The sequence below is a fragment of the Anomaloglossus baeobatrachus genome, chromosome 2 (genome assembly GCF_048569485.1).
Source record: "Anomaloglossus baeobatrachus isolate aAnoBae1 chromosome 2, aAnoBae1.hap1, whole genome shotgun sequence".
Lineage (NCBI taxonomy): Eukaryota > Metazoa > Chordata > Amphibia > Anura > Aromobatidae > Anomaloglossus > Anomaloglossus baeobatrachus.
In genome coordinates this window covers 738,365,620-738,384,829 of record NC_134354.1, presented here as the reverse complement: position 1 = coordinate 738,384,829, position 19,210 = coordinate 738,365,620, and the positions used below count along the sequence as shown (strand labels likewise).

The following is a 19,210-nucleotide window of genomic DNA, read 5'->3' as shown; positions in this document are numbered from 1 at the left end:
ATAAGTATTATACAAACGTTTCACTGTCTGTTGCAGGACCTGTGTGAGGTCATACCCATGTGACCTGGTATCCAGCTTTGTTGGCTGAGGCCCCACCCCTTCTGGTCACATGGGTATGACCTCACACAGGTCCTGCAACAGACAAAGTGAATCGTTTCTATAATATGCTAATTTTAACAGGGGAAGGGGATAACTATGAATATATTATATGCTCCAGTGCAACTGTCACTCAACAAGCCGCTCATTTTACAAACTTTTACTTTTTTGGATTTCAAAACCTAAACATCTGAGTTCACCACTACGGGTATGTATAGAATCAGCCGGATAGTGCCAGTATAGCACTGGCTTTAGCTTATATACTGGTGATTGGTTCCCTTTAAAGGGGTTGACTGTGAATGGACAACTCCCTTCTTTTAAATACTAGAGTTGCCCATATAAGGTAAAAGAAAATACATCTATATTTATTCATTCATTCATCCCTCCCTACCCTCCTGGACCGGCCCTGATCCCGCGATATCTGTGGTGTCAGTTGCTGATGGAACTGAAAAGGTGACAGGCAATCAGTGGCGCTCATGAAACATAACATTGTCATGTGAGTGCTGTAGAGACCGTGCCAAGATCGCTGGAACTTTGCTGGTCCAGGAGGTGAGTATGGTGTGTTCTTGTTTTTGTATTTTTGTGGGTGGTGTACTAGACAACTCCTTTTTAACAGTCTTTAAAAGATATTTGCAATTTTCTTTTTCTTTAGTTTTATTATTTATATTGGTTTCGGTTTTTTTTTTTGTTTTTTTTTTTTTTTGTTTTTATTTTCCTGATCCATTGTGTCAAATCTGTAGATTAAAAAAAACAAACAAACAAAAAAACACAAAACAGCTCCTGCCACAGAGGAGCTTTGTAGCCGGCTGTCTATATAAAGAGCATGTTCACTACTTTAACATCGATGGTCTATCATTAGGATAGGTCATCAATGTCTGGCCAGGGTCCGACACTTGGCACACCCACCGATAATGGTGTTCTTGGTGCCGCAGGCGGTAGGATATCCTCCGTTCTGGAACTGCCACATCTTCTGATAGCGGCTGGGTACTGCACATCCACCTCCTATGGATTTGAGTGTGAGGCGGATGTGTGGTACCCGGCTGCGGTCGCTATCAGAGGACGGTGCAGCTCCGGAACTGAGTGGCACAGAGAACGGCTGATCAACGACTGTGTCAGACCTCGGCCAATCAGACATTAAAGTAGTGGACAACCTTTTTAGGCATTTCACGAAATTCTAGACATGGTAAAGACCATCTACACCCGACTCCTACCCTCATGCTTTTGGTGATTTGCATTTAGGAAAAGTCCCAAAAACTTTCAGAGGAAGATTTATTAACCAGCACAAGATTTAGATCTGCAAAAAAAATCCCCACATATAAACAAATTAGATTTGATGTCATAAAATTATCAGAACTGCACACAGTGAAGAGGAGTCTCTTGAAATGAGTGGGGAACCCCAAAATTCCCAAACCTTCAAAATGGCTGACTAATAGTCTTCACGGACCAGGCTCATGACTTGTCAAGTTCAGGTTGGGACGTGAATCATGGCCCGTGCTCGGACTGTGTGATATACGGATGTGTGAATATGGCGATAGGTGCATGTGTGGAACCCAATAAAAATGTGAAAATATCTTTTGATAAAACCAGAAATGCAGTGAAAATCATCATGTTGTTGATGCACCGCCATGTATAAAGCATATTTCCAGTTCTCTGGTCGGTACCAATTTATTTACGAAGTTGAAAAAGTCCAAGTGTTTTGTGAAAACCTTGCAGCCTCGTCAGGTAAGTTCAGCGCTCGTCTCCATCTGGGTGGTCCTACACTTGTGCTGTGAGATCTTTTGGTTTGACTATTGTACAATAGTATCGAATGTGTATCAGGAATATCGTTATAGATGCCTTGCAATGCACATATTGACACTCAAGAGTGGTCAACAGATTTGCATTCATTAGTTAGCCAATTTATAGCACACTTAGGGCAAGTGGTCCTTGGTAACACACCAACGATTTGTGGTAAGATTGCAGCATTGCCACAGCTCGTGGGGGGGGGGTCTATGTGACTAATCTTGTCACTGTCTCGTAAGAAAGTAGTGAAGTCCCAGTGTTTCCCGGTAATGCTATGATTTTATAGCCAATCGCTGTCGTCCTCGCCCTAAAGTCAACCGGATCAGTTAATTTCAGAACGCACAGTCGCACCGATTTGAAATAGAAGTTTTCAGACTTCTCCGTATCCGAACCTTGTCTTTATCAGGTCTCTTCATTTTACAGCACGTGATTGAGGTCTAATGGATAAATACCCAGTTTCACCAAAAAGAAGACCCTGAAAATATACTTATATTAGTTTAGCCCTACTCCAAAAATAAGCCCTAGTTGTGGTTCATCATAGCAATAGTATCCTGAAATATTCCTTTAAGGATATGTATCATTTTTTGCTGTAAGTTTCTAGTTGTGTGCCTGCTGTTATTACAAAATAAATATTCACCCCTGTCTCCGCCCACCTCTGAGCCGGGATCAGTAATTCAGTCAGACTGATGAATTCCTCGGCCAACGGTTGTATCGCAGTTTCACACTGGCCGGCGACTCTTCTGATTCGAGCATATCAATGTGTATTTCTGTACAGCTGTCAGGACAGGTTGGGTGGGCGGGGAAAGGGGTGAATATTCATCTTACATTAATGAGCAACCCAATCATAGACTGCAATGAAAAATATAAGACTTCCCCTGAAAATAAGCCCTAGCACATCTCTTGGAGCCCAAAACAATATAAGACCCGGTCTTATTTTCAGTGAAGGAAGGGTAGGAAGACCTGATAATAAAAATAAAGACATGTATTATATAATAGTGTCTTATTGGCCTTAACTGGCAGTGGTGGTCCTGTATGGGCACAGTCTTTTATTGACCAAGGTAAAGCCTCCACAGCGTGTCGTTTGCTCATCTCTCTTCTATTACCCCATTATGCATCTCTACATCATTTCATGCGGTACTCTTGCTTCATTCTGGTTGTATTTAGTTGTACCCTTTTTATATACGCTGCACTTGCTAATATCAGGGGGAAGCCCCTCCATTAGAGCATCCCTGGAAATTCCCAGATACCGCAATACAGTGTATAATCACGGCTGACACCCTCATTAACTACATCAATATGTGATTTAAAAAAAAGGGAAAATCCTCACCTCTGTTCACACCCCTACTGCTCTTATTGGTGCATAGTTCAAGGGGAACTTATCCTTTTGGCTGTGACCCTATATAAAATGGTCACAAGTACTAATAAAGGAGAATTCTTAGAGTACACCATACTAAGCAGTGTGTGCTGTATTGATTTCCCGAGCGCTCGTAAAACAAATTTTATTAATTTGGAGTTCAAGAGGCATAGAGTGTATTTCGCTCATAAGGCCTAAGCCACACGGCGAGAAAAACAGTGCGAGTGGAGTGCGATAAAACATCGCATTCCCCTCGGACCAATTCTAGCCTGTGTGTCAGCACACATGAGCGATTATTTTCTCAGCCCTAATCGGACCGAGAAAACAATCGCAGCATGCTGCGATTGTAAGCTGAGACTCTTTCTCTCGCACCCATTCAAGTGAATGGGGCGAGAGAAAAATCGCACTGCACTCGCGGTACACCGGTGTACTGCCAGTGCAGTGCGAGAATGGCAATAGCTGACTACGCAGGGGAGAGGGAGAGAAATCCCTCCCTTCCCTCCTGAGTGCCGGCACGCCCCCCGCAGCTGAGGTCTGCTCGCACGAACGGACCTCCGTTGCAAGGACAGACGCATGACACTCGGCTCTGCGGTACTGCCAGCACGAGCCGAGTGTCATGCAAGTGGATCGCAGTAGTCCCCGTGTGGCCCCAGCCTTACTCTTTGAGAATCATCCCTACCATAATCTCAATGAGCTAGGGAAAGAATACATTTTGTAGAAACCCCATCTGCTAAGTAAATATGACGGCTACATCCAAAGCTGCCCCACGACTTTGGGAGGACTGAGGCTGCTTTTTTTTTTCTTCCCACTTGTCAAGAAAAAGCAACACCAGTAATGATGGGTGAATAGTAACTATTCGTGTTCAGATTATTCGTAACGAATCCCAAAGTATTATTCCGATATTCATCACGAATAACAAACCTAATGCAAGTCAACGGGGAACCTGTCCATTTTTCTTGAAGTGACGAATACTGAAATAGTACTCAAAACTTCAGGAATCCGCCACAGCATCTTCATAAAAAAACTAATTTTATTGATCCATTAAAATCCAATAAAACGGACAAGACGCGTTTCGGGGACACCCTTGTTCACAATCCGGATATGGATTGTAAATAAGGGTGTCCCCGAAACGCGTCTTGTCCGTTTTATTGGATTTTAATGGATCAATAAAATTTGTTTTTTTTTTTTATGAAGATGCTGTGGCGGATTCCTGAATTTTTGTGCTAACCTCTTGGCTGGAGATTTTCCGTGCACCATCTAAAAGGACTTCCAAGTGCACATAGTGAGCTGGGTTTAGGAGGATTCCTCCACCTGCTTGTGTGGAATAGTACTCAGTATTTGGTAATATTTATCTGAACACGAATAGTTACTATTCGCCCATCACTAAACATCACCCCAACGATCAATTGGTTTCCAAAACAAGCAAACAGATCTACTGTAGTGTTATTCCACCGAGAAATCACAAGCCATCCTAAGTGAATGCTCTCGATATCAATAGCTGGAGAGTTAGGATATTGGCGATCGCCTGTAGCCATTTTTTCTTTTGCTCGTGAACTCAGTTTATCCACTGGGGTGCGTAGTGTTATCTAGTAATTAGTGGTCATTTTTCTTATCTGCACATGGGTGGACCCTATTCTGTAACCTGGAAATTGACACACAAAATCCTTTCGAGTAAATTTTTAATTAGTAGTGTTTGTTTTAGTAAGGCCGCTCTCACTTCAGCAGTATTTTGCCGGAAAGCCGGGGCCGGCACAAATGCGTTTCGATTCCATTCGTGTACAATGATATCATGGCAAGATGCGGTCACGTGCGTCTCACAAATCTTGCCGCGATTCCATTGTAAATGAATAGAGCTGAAATGCATTTGTGCCGGTTCCGGCTTTCCGGCAAAATACCGCTGATGTGAAGCGAGCCTAAGTCCTGGTGCACTCGGTGTGTACGGCCACTTCCGGCATATACGTTCAAGTGGCCACAGTCTGGACCAAAATACGGACCCCATTGCGTTTTTCTATACAGTTAAATAACCTGTATGTCATCGGAGGAAAAAAGAAATCTGCTTTGGCCTCGGGCTGGTAAAGGGACTGTTAGGCTATGTGCCCACGGGCGCTCGCACCTGCGGATATATCGTCAGGTACGGCCGCAGGTTTTCCGCAGCTGTTCGCCGGAATCCGCAGCTATTTTTAGCTGCGGTAGTACAGCGAAATAGCTGCGGTAAACCTGCGGATTACCTGCGGAAGTCCCGGCCTCTTTCTCCATGGTGGAGAGCCGGGATTTCTGCAGAAATAATTGACATGCAATTACGTGCGGCTGCGGCATATTCCGTAGCCGCACATAGCGCAGCATGGACCCAGCACTCCCCATGTCCCATAGGATAACATGGGGAGTGTCTGTACTTGCTAAAACCTGCGGATTTATCTGGAAAATCCGCGGATTTTCCGCAGATAAATCCGAAGGTTTCATCTCCTGTGGGCACATAGCCTTAACGTACACTTCGTAAAAAGCTCAAACACAAAGCCGTGCGGATTTGGCCTAAAAAATGTTTTGTTACATAAGAGATTTCCATCAGTCGCTGCTTCAGATCATTACCATTAGTTTTTACGTAGAAGTCACTATGATCACCAACACTTGCTAGAGAAGAATGTGAAAGGTATGTGTCTTTATTAAAAAAAAAATCATCAAATTCTCAATGATCTAACGATCAGATGTGGCATATTAAACCTTTACATAAGCTGTAGCTGACTAGTGGATACATAGGCTGAAAACAAGTCATGTTATGTATAACCCCATTGCACGACTAACTTCCACAACAGTCTTTTCTCATTTTCCTTTTCCTGTATCTATATAATCAGCCCACTATCATTAGGGAGGCCGGGGCCTTCTTGTAGTCTTAATGCTCTGATTCTCACATCTTGCCTATTTACTTACCTCCTTTTACAGTTCTTTTTAAATTTTAATGTTTCTGAAAGTCCCAACTTGAGATGGGACTTGTTGTCCGCTGTCTTTTAGGTGCCCCTTTCTTCTAGGCAGTAGAGGCTCATAGCATGGCTGTAGTAAAAGTTAAGGAGTTGTAAAATGAAAAACCTTATGCAATTTTGCACTAACTGATAACCCCTGTTTTGTTTTTTTTTTTTTTTATTCTTTATTTTAATTTAGAAACATGGAAAACTAACCAGCTGCACCGGATGCAAAGCTCAGTGCCGAATTTTCGACATGACTCAGTGCATTGGCTCCAACGGACACATGGAGCCGTACTGTTCCACAACGTGTATGAATTCTCACAAAGCAAAATATGCAAAGCCCCCGCCTCCTCCGCCACCTCCACCGGTTCAGAGTCTCATTCCCACTCACAGTAAGTTTTCAATGACCTAAAAGTGAGCAGAGTCGCCTTCCAGCCGCCTATTTTTTTTACTCGTCGGAGTAGCAAAGTTTTTATATAAAGGAAATCTGTCACCAGGTTTTTGTCACCTAATCTGAGAGCAGCATAATGTAGGGGCAGCGACCCTGATTCCAGCGATGTCACTTACTGGACGGCTTGGTGTAGCTTTGATAAAATCACTGTTTAATCAGCAGTAGATTATCATTACAGGACTACTTGGCGTGCTGCAGGTAGTCCAGCATATTCATGAGCTCTGTATAACTGCTAGATCTGCACAGAGAAAACATTGATGTTATCAAAATGACAGAAAACTGCTCAGTAAGTGACACATCTCTGGAATCAGGGTCTCTGTCTCTACATTATGCTGTTCTCAGATGGGGGAGCAAAAACTTGGTGACAGATTCCCTTCAACGAATTTAGCTGGCAGTGACTCATTAATTGCCCCTTTTTTTTTTTTTGTTTTATTTTTGTTTATACAAATGCCGGTAATTTGTAACCTATGAGCCTGTTTATTTTTTTTTTTTATTTGAAATCTATAATAAAAAAGACAAACCTTTTCATTTTTTTTCCATTTTGTTTTTCACTTTTAGCGGGAATAATTTGTCATTTTTGTAAAAGAAACTCCTTACCTCAGTATCAAGCCACAATGCCTGATGGAAAACTGTACAACTTCTGTAGCTCTGGATGTGTAGCTAAGTTCCAGGTTTGTATAAATATATATATATAATTTTTATTAATATTTTTAAATTGGTGTTTATTTTGGGGTTTTTTTATTACGTTTTTTCAGCTTGGATTATAAGTCTAACACCATCTTGTGACCACTTTTATGGGCACAAACAGAAAAAAGCAAGTTGTCAATTCTTCTATCTAGTTCTTTGCACTGAATATTGCGTTGTCCACATCTATCCACAGCGCTGCATTTCACAGCTGTGATTCACACACCAGCTGTGGATCTCTCAAATTCAGCAGCCTCTTGGGTATATATACGAGGCTATCAAATTATGGGTTGGTGACCTGAGGCCAGTCTGTACTCGAACTGCAAAATACAGATGTATGAATCCTGCTTTAGGCCTTGTGCGGTCTTGCCGGATTTTACTGCGGATTTGCTGCATGTTTCACTGCAGAAAATGTTCATAACATCTCTGCAGTGATTCACCAGCAAAACCTATGGGGGAAAAAAATGCTGTGCGCACTATGCGGATTTTGACAGCTGCATGTTTTGCTGCGGGATTCCCGCAGCAAAAACCATTGCATGTCACTTCTTTTCTGCACGTCGCTGCGGGATTTCACTCCATTGACTGTAATGTGAATAACGCAGGTAGCAAATTCTGTGCGGATCATTGCGTTTTCCTGCGTTATTCCCTGCGGTATTTCGCGTTTTTCGGGACACAATGTTCATCACTGCCTGCGTTTTGCAGGGAAGTGATGTCATTTATGACAGGAAGAGGAAGCGGAGCAGAGTAAACACACACATCACACTCACAGACATATAGAATACACATATAAATCAAGCGTACATATAAAAAAACAAAAAACAACTCTGGCTCCGCCATATTTTTACCGTCCAGCCGAGGTAAACACACAGTGGCGGCCCGGTATTCTCAGGCTGGGGAGGGCGAGGGCCAGGGTTAATGCCCCCACCCCCCGCCCCGGCAGCCGAGAATATCAGCCCGCAGCTGCCCCGGTTGTTGCAGAGAAAACCTCGCATCACCTCTCGTGGGTGCTCTGGAGAAAAATAAGTCAAGCAATAGGAACTCCGGCACACTCACTATCGCCCTTAGAGACACAGAAAGTCAGAAACATGTAACTGATATCAAAATCCTTTTCTTTTTATTTCGTGGTGAAAAAACGTGTGTCAAAGAGTGCTGTACAATGGTCCGCCAATCACAACGTTTCGGCCAATCTGGCCTTCTTCAGGTCGGACGGGCTGATAACAATATATACAATAAAACAAAACAAAACAAAAATACAGGACATCCATCAGTATAGGATAATAGAACAAACAAAAGTTACACTATAGGCATGTTGAGATAACAAGAAAACACATTTGAGAGACAATGACATGGAATCATGGGCACAGTGAGCGAGTAAATGCATGAACGTCACTAATTGTGAGCAAATAGGAAAAAAGCTATTGGAAGAAGTATTTAAACAAATTTGTGGCTCACTACGGTGGATGCTACCACGTATCCAAAGTGGCATGTGCGCATTCGTGTAGCGTAAATACTGTATGACAAACATGGTAAAGAGGCTCACCTCGAGGATGAAAGGACATAAAGTGGATGAATATGCACAGGACACTATTGTTAAACCTACGGTATAATAAGAATAGTCATTTTCCTTGAATTAATGATGTAAAAATAGAATACTTCAGGGATTATTGCGTAGCCATACCAATGCTGAAATGCCGTATGGATTTAGGGAATGTAGGGTAATCAGTGTCCGGATACACTGTGCGTAGAAGATGGCAGATAGTACTGGGAAAAGATAATATATCTTTTAGATTAAAGAAAATCCAGACTATGTGTGGTTTAACGTGCAATCATTACCTGTTGTCAAGACATATGGGTCCCAAACATTGCATTGAATCGGGTCTGGATTACATAAAGGCCATCACCTGTAGTAGATGAAATGTATCCTAATGAATGTAATTCATAGTGGAGTTGCCACAATGGATAACACGGGATCGTAGATTACCTCAGTATTCCATAGTATGTGAATTGGTCTATGACGTGGTCAGACGTCTAGGGTGGCCTATTAGATATGGTGATTTCTATAGAGGGCTAGAAGAAGTGAGGAAAGAGGGGAAAAAGAAAAAAGAGAGAGAGAAAGAAAAAAAAGGAAGGAAAAGGAAGAGAAAGGAGAGAAAATGAGAGAAAAGAAGAAAAAGAGAGAGAGAGCAAGAGAGGGGAGAAAAAAGAGAAGGGAAGAAAGAAAAAAAAGAAAAAAGAGAATAGAGAAAGAAAGAAAAAAGAGAGAGAGAGAAAGAGAGAGAGAGAGAGAGAGAGAAAAAAAAAAGGAGGAGAGGGAGAGAACGAGGGAGAAAGAAAAGGAAAAAAAGGAAAAGAGAGAAAGAAAAAGAGAGAGAGAGGAAGGGAGAGGGAGAGAGAGAGAGAGAGCAAAAGGGAGAAGAGGAAGAGAAGAGAGGAAGAAAAGAGAGAAGAGAAGAAAAAAAGGAGATAGAGATGGAATGCAAAGGAAGAAGAAAAGGGGGGGGAAAAGAAAGAGGAGGAAGGAAAGAAAAGAAAGGAGGAGAAAAGAAAGACGAGAAAAGAGAGAAGAAGAAAAGGGGGAAGAGAAGAAGGAAAAAAAAGGGGGGGGAGAAATAGAGAAAAGTAGAATTAACATGTTAACGTCTGTAATGGGATAAACACCAGTTATGTATAAACATGGGGAGTGAAGAGTTACAGTATACCTGGAATAATGTATGGGGACCAGAGGTGGTAAGCCACAATGTGGTCACACTTGTCAGTACTTAGTGGGAACCGTTGCTGGTTTAGATGACTACCTGGCTATATGAAAAAACAAAGAGGGTATTGAAAAGGCACTCTAAGTTATACAAAGCGGACAGCCATAATGGAAAATAAACTTATACCTGAGACTCCACTGATATTCTGTCTGGATAGGGGTCCTAGAGGTACAGTGGTGGGAGTCCAGGTAGCTAATGTAGTTGTGAATGGAGGAGAGAGGGATCGTTCAGTAAAAGGTAATATCCCAGAAAGTGTGTTCCCATCATCAAAATGAGCCACTTACCATGTGCCTGCGTGGTGTCAGGGGTGAACCGCACGTCCTATGAGTACTGAGCCCTGGCTAAAAGTGATCTATTTATCGGGAGTGATATCGTAACGTAACTTCCGGTTTTAGGGCTGTCAATTAACAATGAGGCCGGAAGTGAGGTATTGCGCATGCGCGGAGGCAAAAATACACTGGCCGGTTGTTTATGGATGGTGGTTGCCTGGCGATGCGCGTCATACCCATGGGTGGAGCGTGGGTGAAAGTGATGACGCGCTCATGTGCCTGTGAGGGCGTGCTTCCAGGGCGCACAGTGATTCAGATAGATGGTCTCGGATGGAGACAGGACATAGGTGCAGGGACGAGTGAAGGCTAGTGGTGGCCCAAGATCATATATGGGGTACCCCACCACACTGGAGATGTTAATTCTGTAAAGGGGCAGAAAAAGAAAAATAAAATTAGAAAACATGGAATGCAATGGGCAATGTACATTCATGAATATACATTATGACAAACTAATGACTAACATCCACCATAGATACATTCTTGTTGCTATGAGTATGTGGTCTATTATCAGCTGATAATGAATATCACAATAGTGTAACCATTAAGTGACAATATCAGTATCATTACCAGAATAAGGACTTTGAGAGATCCTGTAATAAAATAGCATATAGATATATATGAAGGGGAAATTTTTTTTTTATTAGTACATAATAACAATGTAAGATAGATAGACGAGATCACAGGTATGGAAAATTATCAAAAACCTGATTCATATTTACGATTCAGGCCATGGGGTTCGAGAGTCCCCAGGGTATGAATCCAACGTGCCTCCTTTTCGCGGAGTGATTTAACCCTATCCCCACCTCTGCGATGTATGCCCACCTGGTCGATGACCTGGTATCTGAGCTGAGAGATCCTATGACCTGCTGAAATGAAGTGGGAAGGAATAGGCAAAAGAGAACGTCCACATCTAATGTCGGACTTATGTTTGTTTATGCGGTCTCGGACATGTTGGGTGGTCTCCCCAACATATCCGAGACCGCAGGGACATTTTATGTAGTATACCACATGGGAACTATCACATGTGAAAAAATCTCTGATTTGGAAAACTTGGCCTGTTCTGGGGTGAGTGAAGGTACTTCCCTTAGTGACATTTGAACACTGCGCACACCTGAGACAAGGAAAGGTACCAAATTGTGGGTTATGTAAGAATCTCTGTTTTGGGACTTGTGTGGAGGAGCCTATATCGGCTCGCACGAGTTTGTCCCTGATGTTGGGTGACTTCTTGTAGCAGAACAGTGGAGTTGTCTGAAACTCATTAATCTGCGGGTAAGCGAAGCCTAGAAGTGGCCAATGTTTTAGTACTATTTGTTTCACTAATGGAGAGAAAGGATGAAAAGTATTAACCAAGGGAATACGATTAGATTTTGTTGAGGGATCAAATGGACGGGAAGTCTTGTTGTTGGCTATATTGGCAGGATAGCCTCGCTGTATAAATTTGTTACCCATCTCTCTATGTCTCACTGTGCAAACCTCACTACAACTCACTATGCGGTCAACTCGAGTATGTTGACTAATCGGAAGGGAGTTTTTTGTATGTTTAGGATGACTACTAGTAAAATGGAGAAGGCTGTTCCTGTCTGTTGGTTTTGTGTAAATATCTGTGGAAATGGTACCATCGTTGTTCTTAATAATCATACAGTCCAGGAAGTGGTGGGGTACCCCATATATGATCTTGGGCCACCACTAGCCTTCACTCGTCCCTGCACCTATGTCCTGTCTCCATCCGAGACCATCTATCTGAATCACTGTGCGCCCTGGAAGCACGCCCTCACAGGCACATGAGCGTGTCATCACTTTCACCCACGCTCCACCCATGGGTATGACGCGCATCGCCAGGCAACCACCATCCATAAACAACCGGCCAGTGTATTTTTGCCTCCGCGCATGCGCAATACCTCACTTCCGGCCTCATTGTTAATTGACAGCCCTAAAACCGGAAGTTACGTTACGATATCACTCCCGATAAATAGATCACTTTTAGCCAGGGCTCAGTACTCATAGGACGTGCGGTTCACCCCTGACACCACGCAGGCACATGGTAAGTGGCTCATTTTGATGATGGGAACACACTTTCTGGGATATTACCTTTTACTGAACGATCCCTCTCTCCTCCATTCACAACTACATTAGCTACCTGGACTCCCACCACTGTACCTCTAGGACCCCTATCCAGACAGAATATCAGTGGAGTCTCAGGTATAAGTTTATTTTCCATTATGGCTGTCCGCTTTGTATAACTTAGAGTGCCTTTTCAATACCCTCTTTGTTTTTTCATATAGCCAGGTAGTCATCTAAACCAGCAACGGTTCCCACTAAGTACTGACAAGTGTGACCACATTGTGGCTTACCACCTCTGGTCCCCATACATTATTCCAGGTATACTGTAACTCTTCACTCCCCATGTTTATACATAACTGGTGTTTATCCCATTACAGACGTTAACATGTTAATTCTACTTTTCTCTATTTCTCCCCCCCCTTTTTTTTCCTTCTTCTCTTCTCTTCCCCCTTTTCTTCTTCTCTCTTTTCTCGTACTTCTTTTCTTCTCCTCCTTTCTTTTCTTTCCTTCCTCCTCTTTCTTTCCCCCCCCCTTTTCTTCTTCCTTTGCATTCCATCTCTATCTCCTTTTTTTCTTCTCTTCTCTCTTTTCTTCCTCTCTTCTCTTCCTCTTCTCCCTTTTGCTCTCTCTCTCTCTTTCTCTCTCCCTCTCCCTTCCTCTCTCTCTCTTTTTCTTTCTCTCTTTTCCTTTTTTTCCTTTTCTTTCTCCCTCGTTCTCTCCCTCTCCTCCTTTTTTTTTTCTCTCTCTCTCTCTCTTTCTCTCTCTCTTTTTTCTTTCTTTCTCTATTCTCTTTTTTCTTTTTTTTCTTTCTTCCCTTCTCTTTTTTCTCCCCTCTCTTGCTCTCTCTCTCTTTTTCTTCTTTTCTCTCATTTTCTCTCCTTTCTCTTCCTTTTCCTTCCTTTTTTTTCGCTCTCTCTCTCTTTTTTCTTTTTCCCCTCTTTCCTCACTTCTTCTAGGCCTCTATAGAAATCACCATATCTAATAGGCCACCCTAGACGTCTGACCACGTCATAGACCAATTCACATACTATGGAATACTGAGGTAATCTACGATCCCGTGTTATCCATTGTGGCAACTCCACTATGAATTACATTCATTAGGATACATTTCATCTACTACAGGTGATGGCCTTTATGTAATCCAGACCCGATTCAATGCAATGTTTGGGACCCATATGTCTTGACAACAGGTAATGATTGCACGTTAAACCACACATAGTCTGGATTTTCTTTAATCTAAAAGATATATTATCTTTTCCCAGTACTACCTGCCATCTTCTACGCACAGTGTATCCGGACACTGATTACCCTACATTCCCTAAATCCATACGGCATTTCAGCATTGGTATGGCTACGCAATAATCCCTGAAGTATTCTATTTTTACATCATTAATTCAAGGAAAATGACTATTCTTATTATACCGTAGGTTTAACAATAGTGTCCTGTGCATATTCATCCACTTTATGTCCTTTCATCCTCGAGGTGAGCCTCTTTACCATGTTTGTCATACAGTATTTACGCTACACGAATGCGCACATGCCACTTTGGATACGTGGTAGCATCCACCGTAGTGAGCCACAAATTTGTTTAAATACTTCTTCCAATAGCTTTTTTCCTATTTGCTCACAATTAGTGACGTTCATGCATTTACTCGCTCACTGTGCCCATGATTCCATGTCATTGTCTCTCAAATGTGTTTTCTTGTTATCTCAACATGCCTATAGTGTAACTTTTGTTTGTTCTATTATCCTATACTGATGGATGTCCTGTATTTTTGTTTTGTTTTGTTTTATTGTATATATTGTTATCAGCCCGTCCGACCTGAAGAAGGCCAGATTGGCCGAAACGTTGTGATTGGCGGACCATTGTACAGCACTCTTTGACACACGTTTTTTCACCACGAAATAAAAAGAAAAGGATTTTGATATCAGTTACATGTTTCTGACTTTCTGTGTCTCTAAGGGCGATAGTGAGTGTGCCGGAGTTCCTATTGCTTGCGCAGCTGCCCCGGGACTGTCGCATCATGAACTTTTTATGTTTTACATACATTTCACCTGAAAGCCAAATATCCCTAACTTTTTGTTGATGAATTTCTAAAGGTAGTATTGATACTGTGTGCAGAATTATTAGGCAAATGAGTATTTTGATCACATGATACTTTTTATACATGTTGTCCTACTCCAAGCTGTAAAGGCTTGAGAGCCAACTACCAATTAAGTAAATCAGGTGATGTGCATCTCTATAATGAGGAGGGGAGCGGTGTAATCACATCAGCACCCTATAGAAGGTGTGCTTAATTATTACGCAACTTCCTTTCCTTTGGCAAAATGGGTCAGAAGAGCGATTTGACGGGCTCTGAAAAGTCCAAAATTGTGAGATGTCTTGCAGAGGGATGCAGCAGTCTTGAAATTGCCAAACTTTTGAAGCGTGATCACCGAACAATCAATCGTTTCATGGCAAATAGCCAACAGGGTCGCAAGAAGCGTGTTGGGCAAAAAAAAGCGCGAAACGTTACTGGAGTATCAAAAAGCACAAGGTGTGCCATATTCAGGGACATGGCCAAGGTAAGGAAGGCTGAAGAATGACCACCTTTGAACAAGGAACATAAGATAAAACGTCAAGACTGGGCCAAGAAATATCTTAAGACTGATACCTTTCTCGCCTTTTCATTGGGGGACACAGACAGTGGGTATTATGATATCTCCAGGGAGGCGTGACACTAGATTTGCAAAATTGTTAGCTCCTCCCCCCACAGCATATACCCTAGCTAGGCAGGAAACTAGCTCAGTTTTTTCTAGTGTCAGCAGGGAGGCTGACATGTCTGGACTGAGCTCCACCAGAGGTGCCTCAGCCCAGCTTATTTTTACTTTTTATTTTGTTTTCTTTTTCTTATTCATTCTATTTTTGATAGGGGCAATACTACGGTGCCTTGCCATCCCCGTTCCCCCCGTGTACGGGCAGAGGAAACCTAGCGTGCACATGCAGTCAGTCTTCCCTCGCGCCCAAGTGGTCGGGTCTGCGTACCCCTCCAGGCTCCCTGGAAGCACCTCACACCAGGGTAGCTCCAGAGGGCTAGCAGAGCCGAGGACCTGCTTCAGCCTTGAGCCGAAGATGCGTCCCTGAGATCCCCGCATCCATCACCAATGCGTCTTCAGACGGAGCCAGGAGCAGGTAGGGAGACGACAAGTCATCTGTCCCCTGCATCCAAACCACCGCCTGGAAAGGCGCCGGTGGGCCGATGCAGGCCGTGATCCTGGGGAGCATCATTAATTTAGCCCCCGGCTTCGGCCTGCATTCTAGCAACGCCCCCTCTCACTGCTCTGGAAGCCGCTCCCTCACTCAGGAGCAGCTCCTTTCCGATTGGCCGTGACGCTTAGTCCCAGCCCTGAGACCAATCAGCCTCCCGGGGGCCGTCTCTCTCCTCCATGCTGCCAGGAACACTGGACGCCATTTTCCACGTGGGGAGCAGACTTGGCTCTGCACTTCTGCAGCACTATATACCGCTCTGCTCAGCGGTATATCGCTGTTTCTCTAGCGGTGTGCGCCTGCTGGCTAGCGGTGTATATCAGCTACTAGTGGTATATACTGGCTCTGCCTGCAGGTATATGCAGACTGTTTGACAGTATATACCATTTTACGATCGGTATATACCGGCTCTGCATAGCAGTCACTTTATAATACTGCTAGTGGCTCCTCACTCATATAACAGCGGCATATCCCTATATAGGGCTGTAGGACTCTTGCTGACATGCGTAACCGCAAGGGTGATAAAGCTTCCCAGGCGTCCTCTACGGACCTGTACTATGCTTGTACCACCTGTGGACGCTCGTTTTCTAATGGCCGAAGCTATCCACTATGCCGGGGCTGCGACGCCCCTTCTACCGTGTCACATCAGACCCCGTTGCCGGACCAGGATGCCGTGCAGTCTCTGGATTCTGCACCGGCCAGGCAGCATCCCCCTCTGATGACGTAATGCCTGCATGGGCTCTTCTAATGTCTAAAAGGTTAGATGACCTTGCCGCCCAGATATCCCAGCCGTCCTCAGGCTCCCACAGCCTTCCCCCGGCTCAGCTCCCTCAGAGGAGCCCGCCTGCTTCGTCTGGTCCCTCTTCCCCAGAACGTAAAAAGGCTGTTTCCAAAAAGCGCCATTGCAACCTCTATGCCTCATCCGACTCGGACGATGGTCAGTGTGACCGAGGTTCCGTGACCTTTAGTAGTCATGATTCTCAAGACTCTGACTCTGACTCTGATTCAGATGTCCTTTCTGAGTCTAGGCATATAGAAGACACTCTAATTTCGGCTGTCAATCACTCTGTCGAACTCTGATCAGCCTCCTGACCCGACTTCTCAGTCGGCAATCAAGCGGGCCAAGAAGCCTCCTAAATCCTTTGCTCAGGATCTGGTTTTTTGGCAAATTATACCTAAACGGTGGGATCACCCTGATAGGTTTAATAAAAAAACCCTTCTCTTCATTCGCTTATCCCTTTCCCTCTGAAATGATTAAGCCCTGGTCAGTACCCCCCGTTGTGCATCCGCCAGTATCCAGACTGGCTAAACACACGGTCATGTCAGTGTCAGACAACGCGTCTCTCAAGGACTCGTCCGACCACGCAGTTGATGCTGCGGTCAAATCTATTTTCCAGGCTTCGGGCTCCTTTCTTCGCCCCCTGTTTGCCTTAACATGGGTCGCGAGAGCTATGGGGGTGTGGAGCAAGAACCTACGCAGGATGCTTCGCTCTTGTAATATTCCCCCAGCGGCTTTTGAGATCCTTGATTTGTTCTCTCTAGCTTCTAATTATTTCTTTCACGGCTCCCTAGATGCAGCTAGTTTGTCAGCCCTATCGGCGGCCAATGCTGTCTTTGCCCGCAGAGTCCTTTGGCTAAAAATATGGAATGCGGACAATGCCTCCAAGAAATTCCTGTCCACACTCCCCTTCCATGGCCTGCGTCTGTTTGGAGAATCCCTGGACAAACTCATATCTGAGACGACGGGTGGTAAAAGTACCATTCTATCTCAAGAGCGGCCTGTATCCAAGAATTTTAAAAAATCTCCTTGGCGCAGGCAGTCCTTTCGGCCTGCCCCCCAAAAACCATCAGCCCAAGGATCGTCCCAACGCTCAGATCAAGGATCCGGTCCCTCAAGGGGATCTTCTTGGCGTTCCCACTCCAAGCAACCTAAACCCAAAGGACCTCACTCTGTACAGGCCCCCTCAGCATGACACCAAGTATCCCTCAGATCCGACCCCTGTCGGAGGGCGGCTTCTGCTTTTTCGGGATATCTGGCTAGACCACACTCACAATGCTTGGGTTCGAGAAATCGTCACCTCAGGTTACAAGATCAATTTCCATTCCCTGCCGGCCAACAGGTTTCTGCGTTCTCGTCTTCCAAAGTCCAAAACGCAAAGCCAGGCCTTATTTCAGGCCATAGCCTCTTTACAGAAAGCAAATGTTATCATTCCAGTGTCCCTGGTACAGCGCGGCAAAGGTTTCTATTCAAACCTTTTTGTCGTTCCCAAAAAAGATGGCTCTGTCCGCCCTATCTTGGACCTCAAACGGCTGAACAAATTCGTACGGATTCGAACTTTCCGAATGGAATCATTGAGAGCAGTGCTAGCCGCCATGGAACCTGGAAAATTCCTAGCTTCCATAGACGTTCAAGATGCTTATTTACACATTCCCATATGTGTCTCTCATCAACGGTTCCTTCGCTTTGCCGTAGGACACCGTCATTTCCAATTCAGGGCCCTCTGCTTTGGGCTGGCCACTGCGCCTCGGGTCTTCACAAAGGTCATGGCGGCCGTCATTTCCATTTTACACCCCAAAGGCATCCTGGTCGTTCCCTATTTGGACGACCTTCTTGTCAAAGGGAGCTCTCTTCACGTTCGCTCAGAAAGCGTGCAGATTTGCCCAGACATGCTGTCAAGGCTAGGGTGGCTTATCAACTTCAACAAGTCATCCCTCATTCCTCATCAGTGCATCACCTTTTTAGGTATGCTGATAGACACTGCTCAGTCCTGGGTTTTTCTTCCAGAGGACAAGAGGTCTTCCCTGATCCGGGCCGCCCAATCCCTCCGCTCTCGCCGTCACACATCCCTTCGGAATGGAATGAGAGTGTTAGGCAAGATGGTGGCGGTCATAGAAGCCGTGTCCTTTGCCCAATTCCATCTGCACCCTCTACAACTGGATCTTCTATCCTCCTGGGACAAGCATCCAGCTTCCCTAGACCGGTCAGTCCGCCTATCTCGGTCTGCGCTCAGCTCCCTCGTCTGGTGGACTCAAGCCTCAGCCCTATCTCAAGGGAAGTCCTTCCGCCCGGTCCACTGGCAAGTAGTCACGACGGATGCCAGCAGGATGGGCTGGGGGGCGGTGTTTCTCCACTACACTGTTCACGGATGCCGGTCTCTTTCTGAGCGCTCCCTGCACATCAATGTTCTGGAGATCAGAGCCATATTTTTGGCCCTTCAGAATTTTCAACCCTTACTATTGGGCCTCCCTGTTCGGATCCAGTCAGACAATGCCACGGCTGCGGTTTACATCAACAGTCAGGGAGGAACTCGCAGCAGGGCAGCGATGAAAGAAGTATTCAGGATTCTTCTTTGGGCAGAGATGCACATTCCCATTATTTCAGCTGTCCATATTCTGGGGGTAGACAACTGGGCCGCAGACTTTCTCAGCAGGCAAGGTCTAGCGGCAGAGGAATGGTCCCTCCACGACGAAGTGTTCCATCAGATCACTCTTCGTT

The 19,210-nt window shown here is 44.5% G+C and overlaps 1 protein-coding gene across 1 annotated transcript in view; it reads left to right on the top strand.

The window, feature by feature from the left end:
• ZMYM2 (zinc finger MYM-type containing 2) overlaps positions 1-19,210 on the top strand; it is a 241,936-nt gene that overhangs the window by 90,176 nt on the left and 132,550 nt on the right. Inside the window, exons 6-7 of the mRNA XM_075337404.1 lie at positions 6,386-6,581; positions 7,199-7,311. Coding sequence (XP_075193519.1) covers positions 6,386-6,581; positions 7,199-7,311 — 309 coding nt within the window. The remainder of the gene's footprint in view (positions 1-6,385; positions 6,582-7,198; positions 7,312-19,210) is intronic.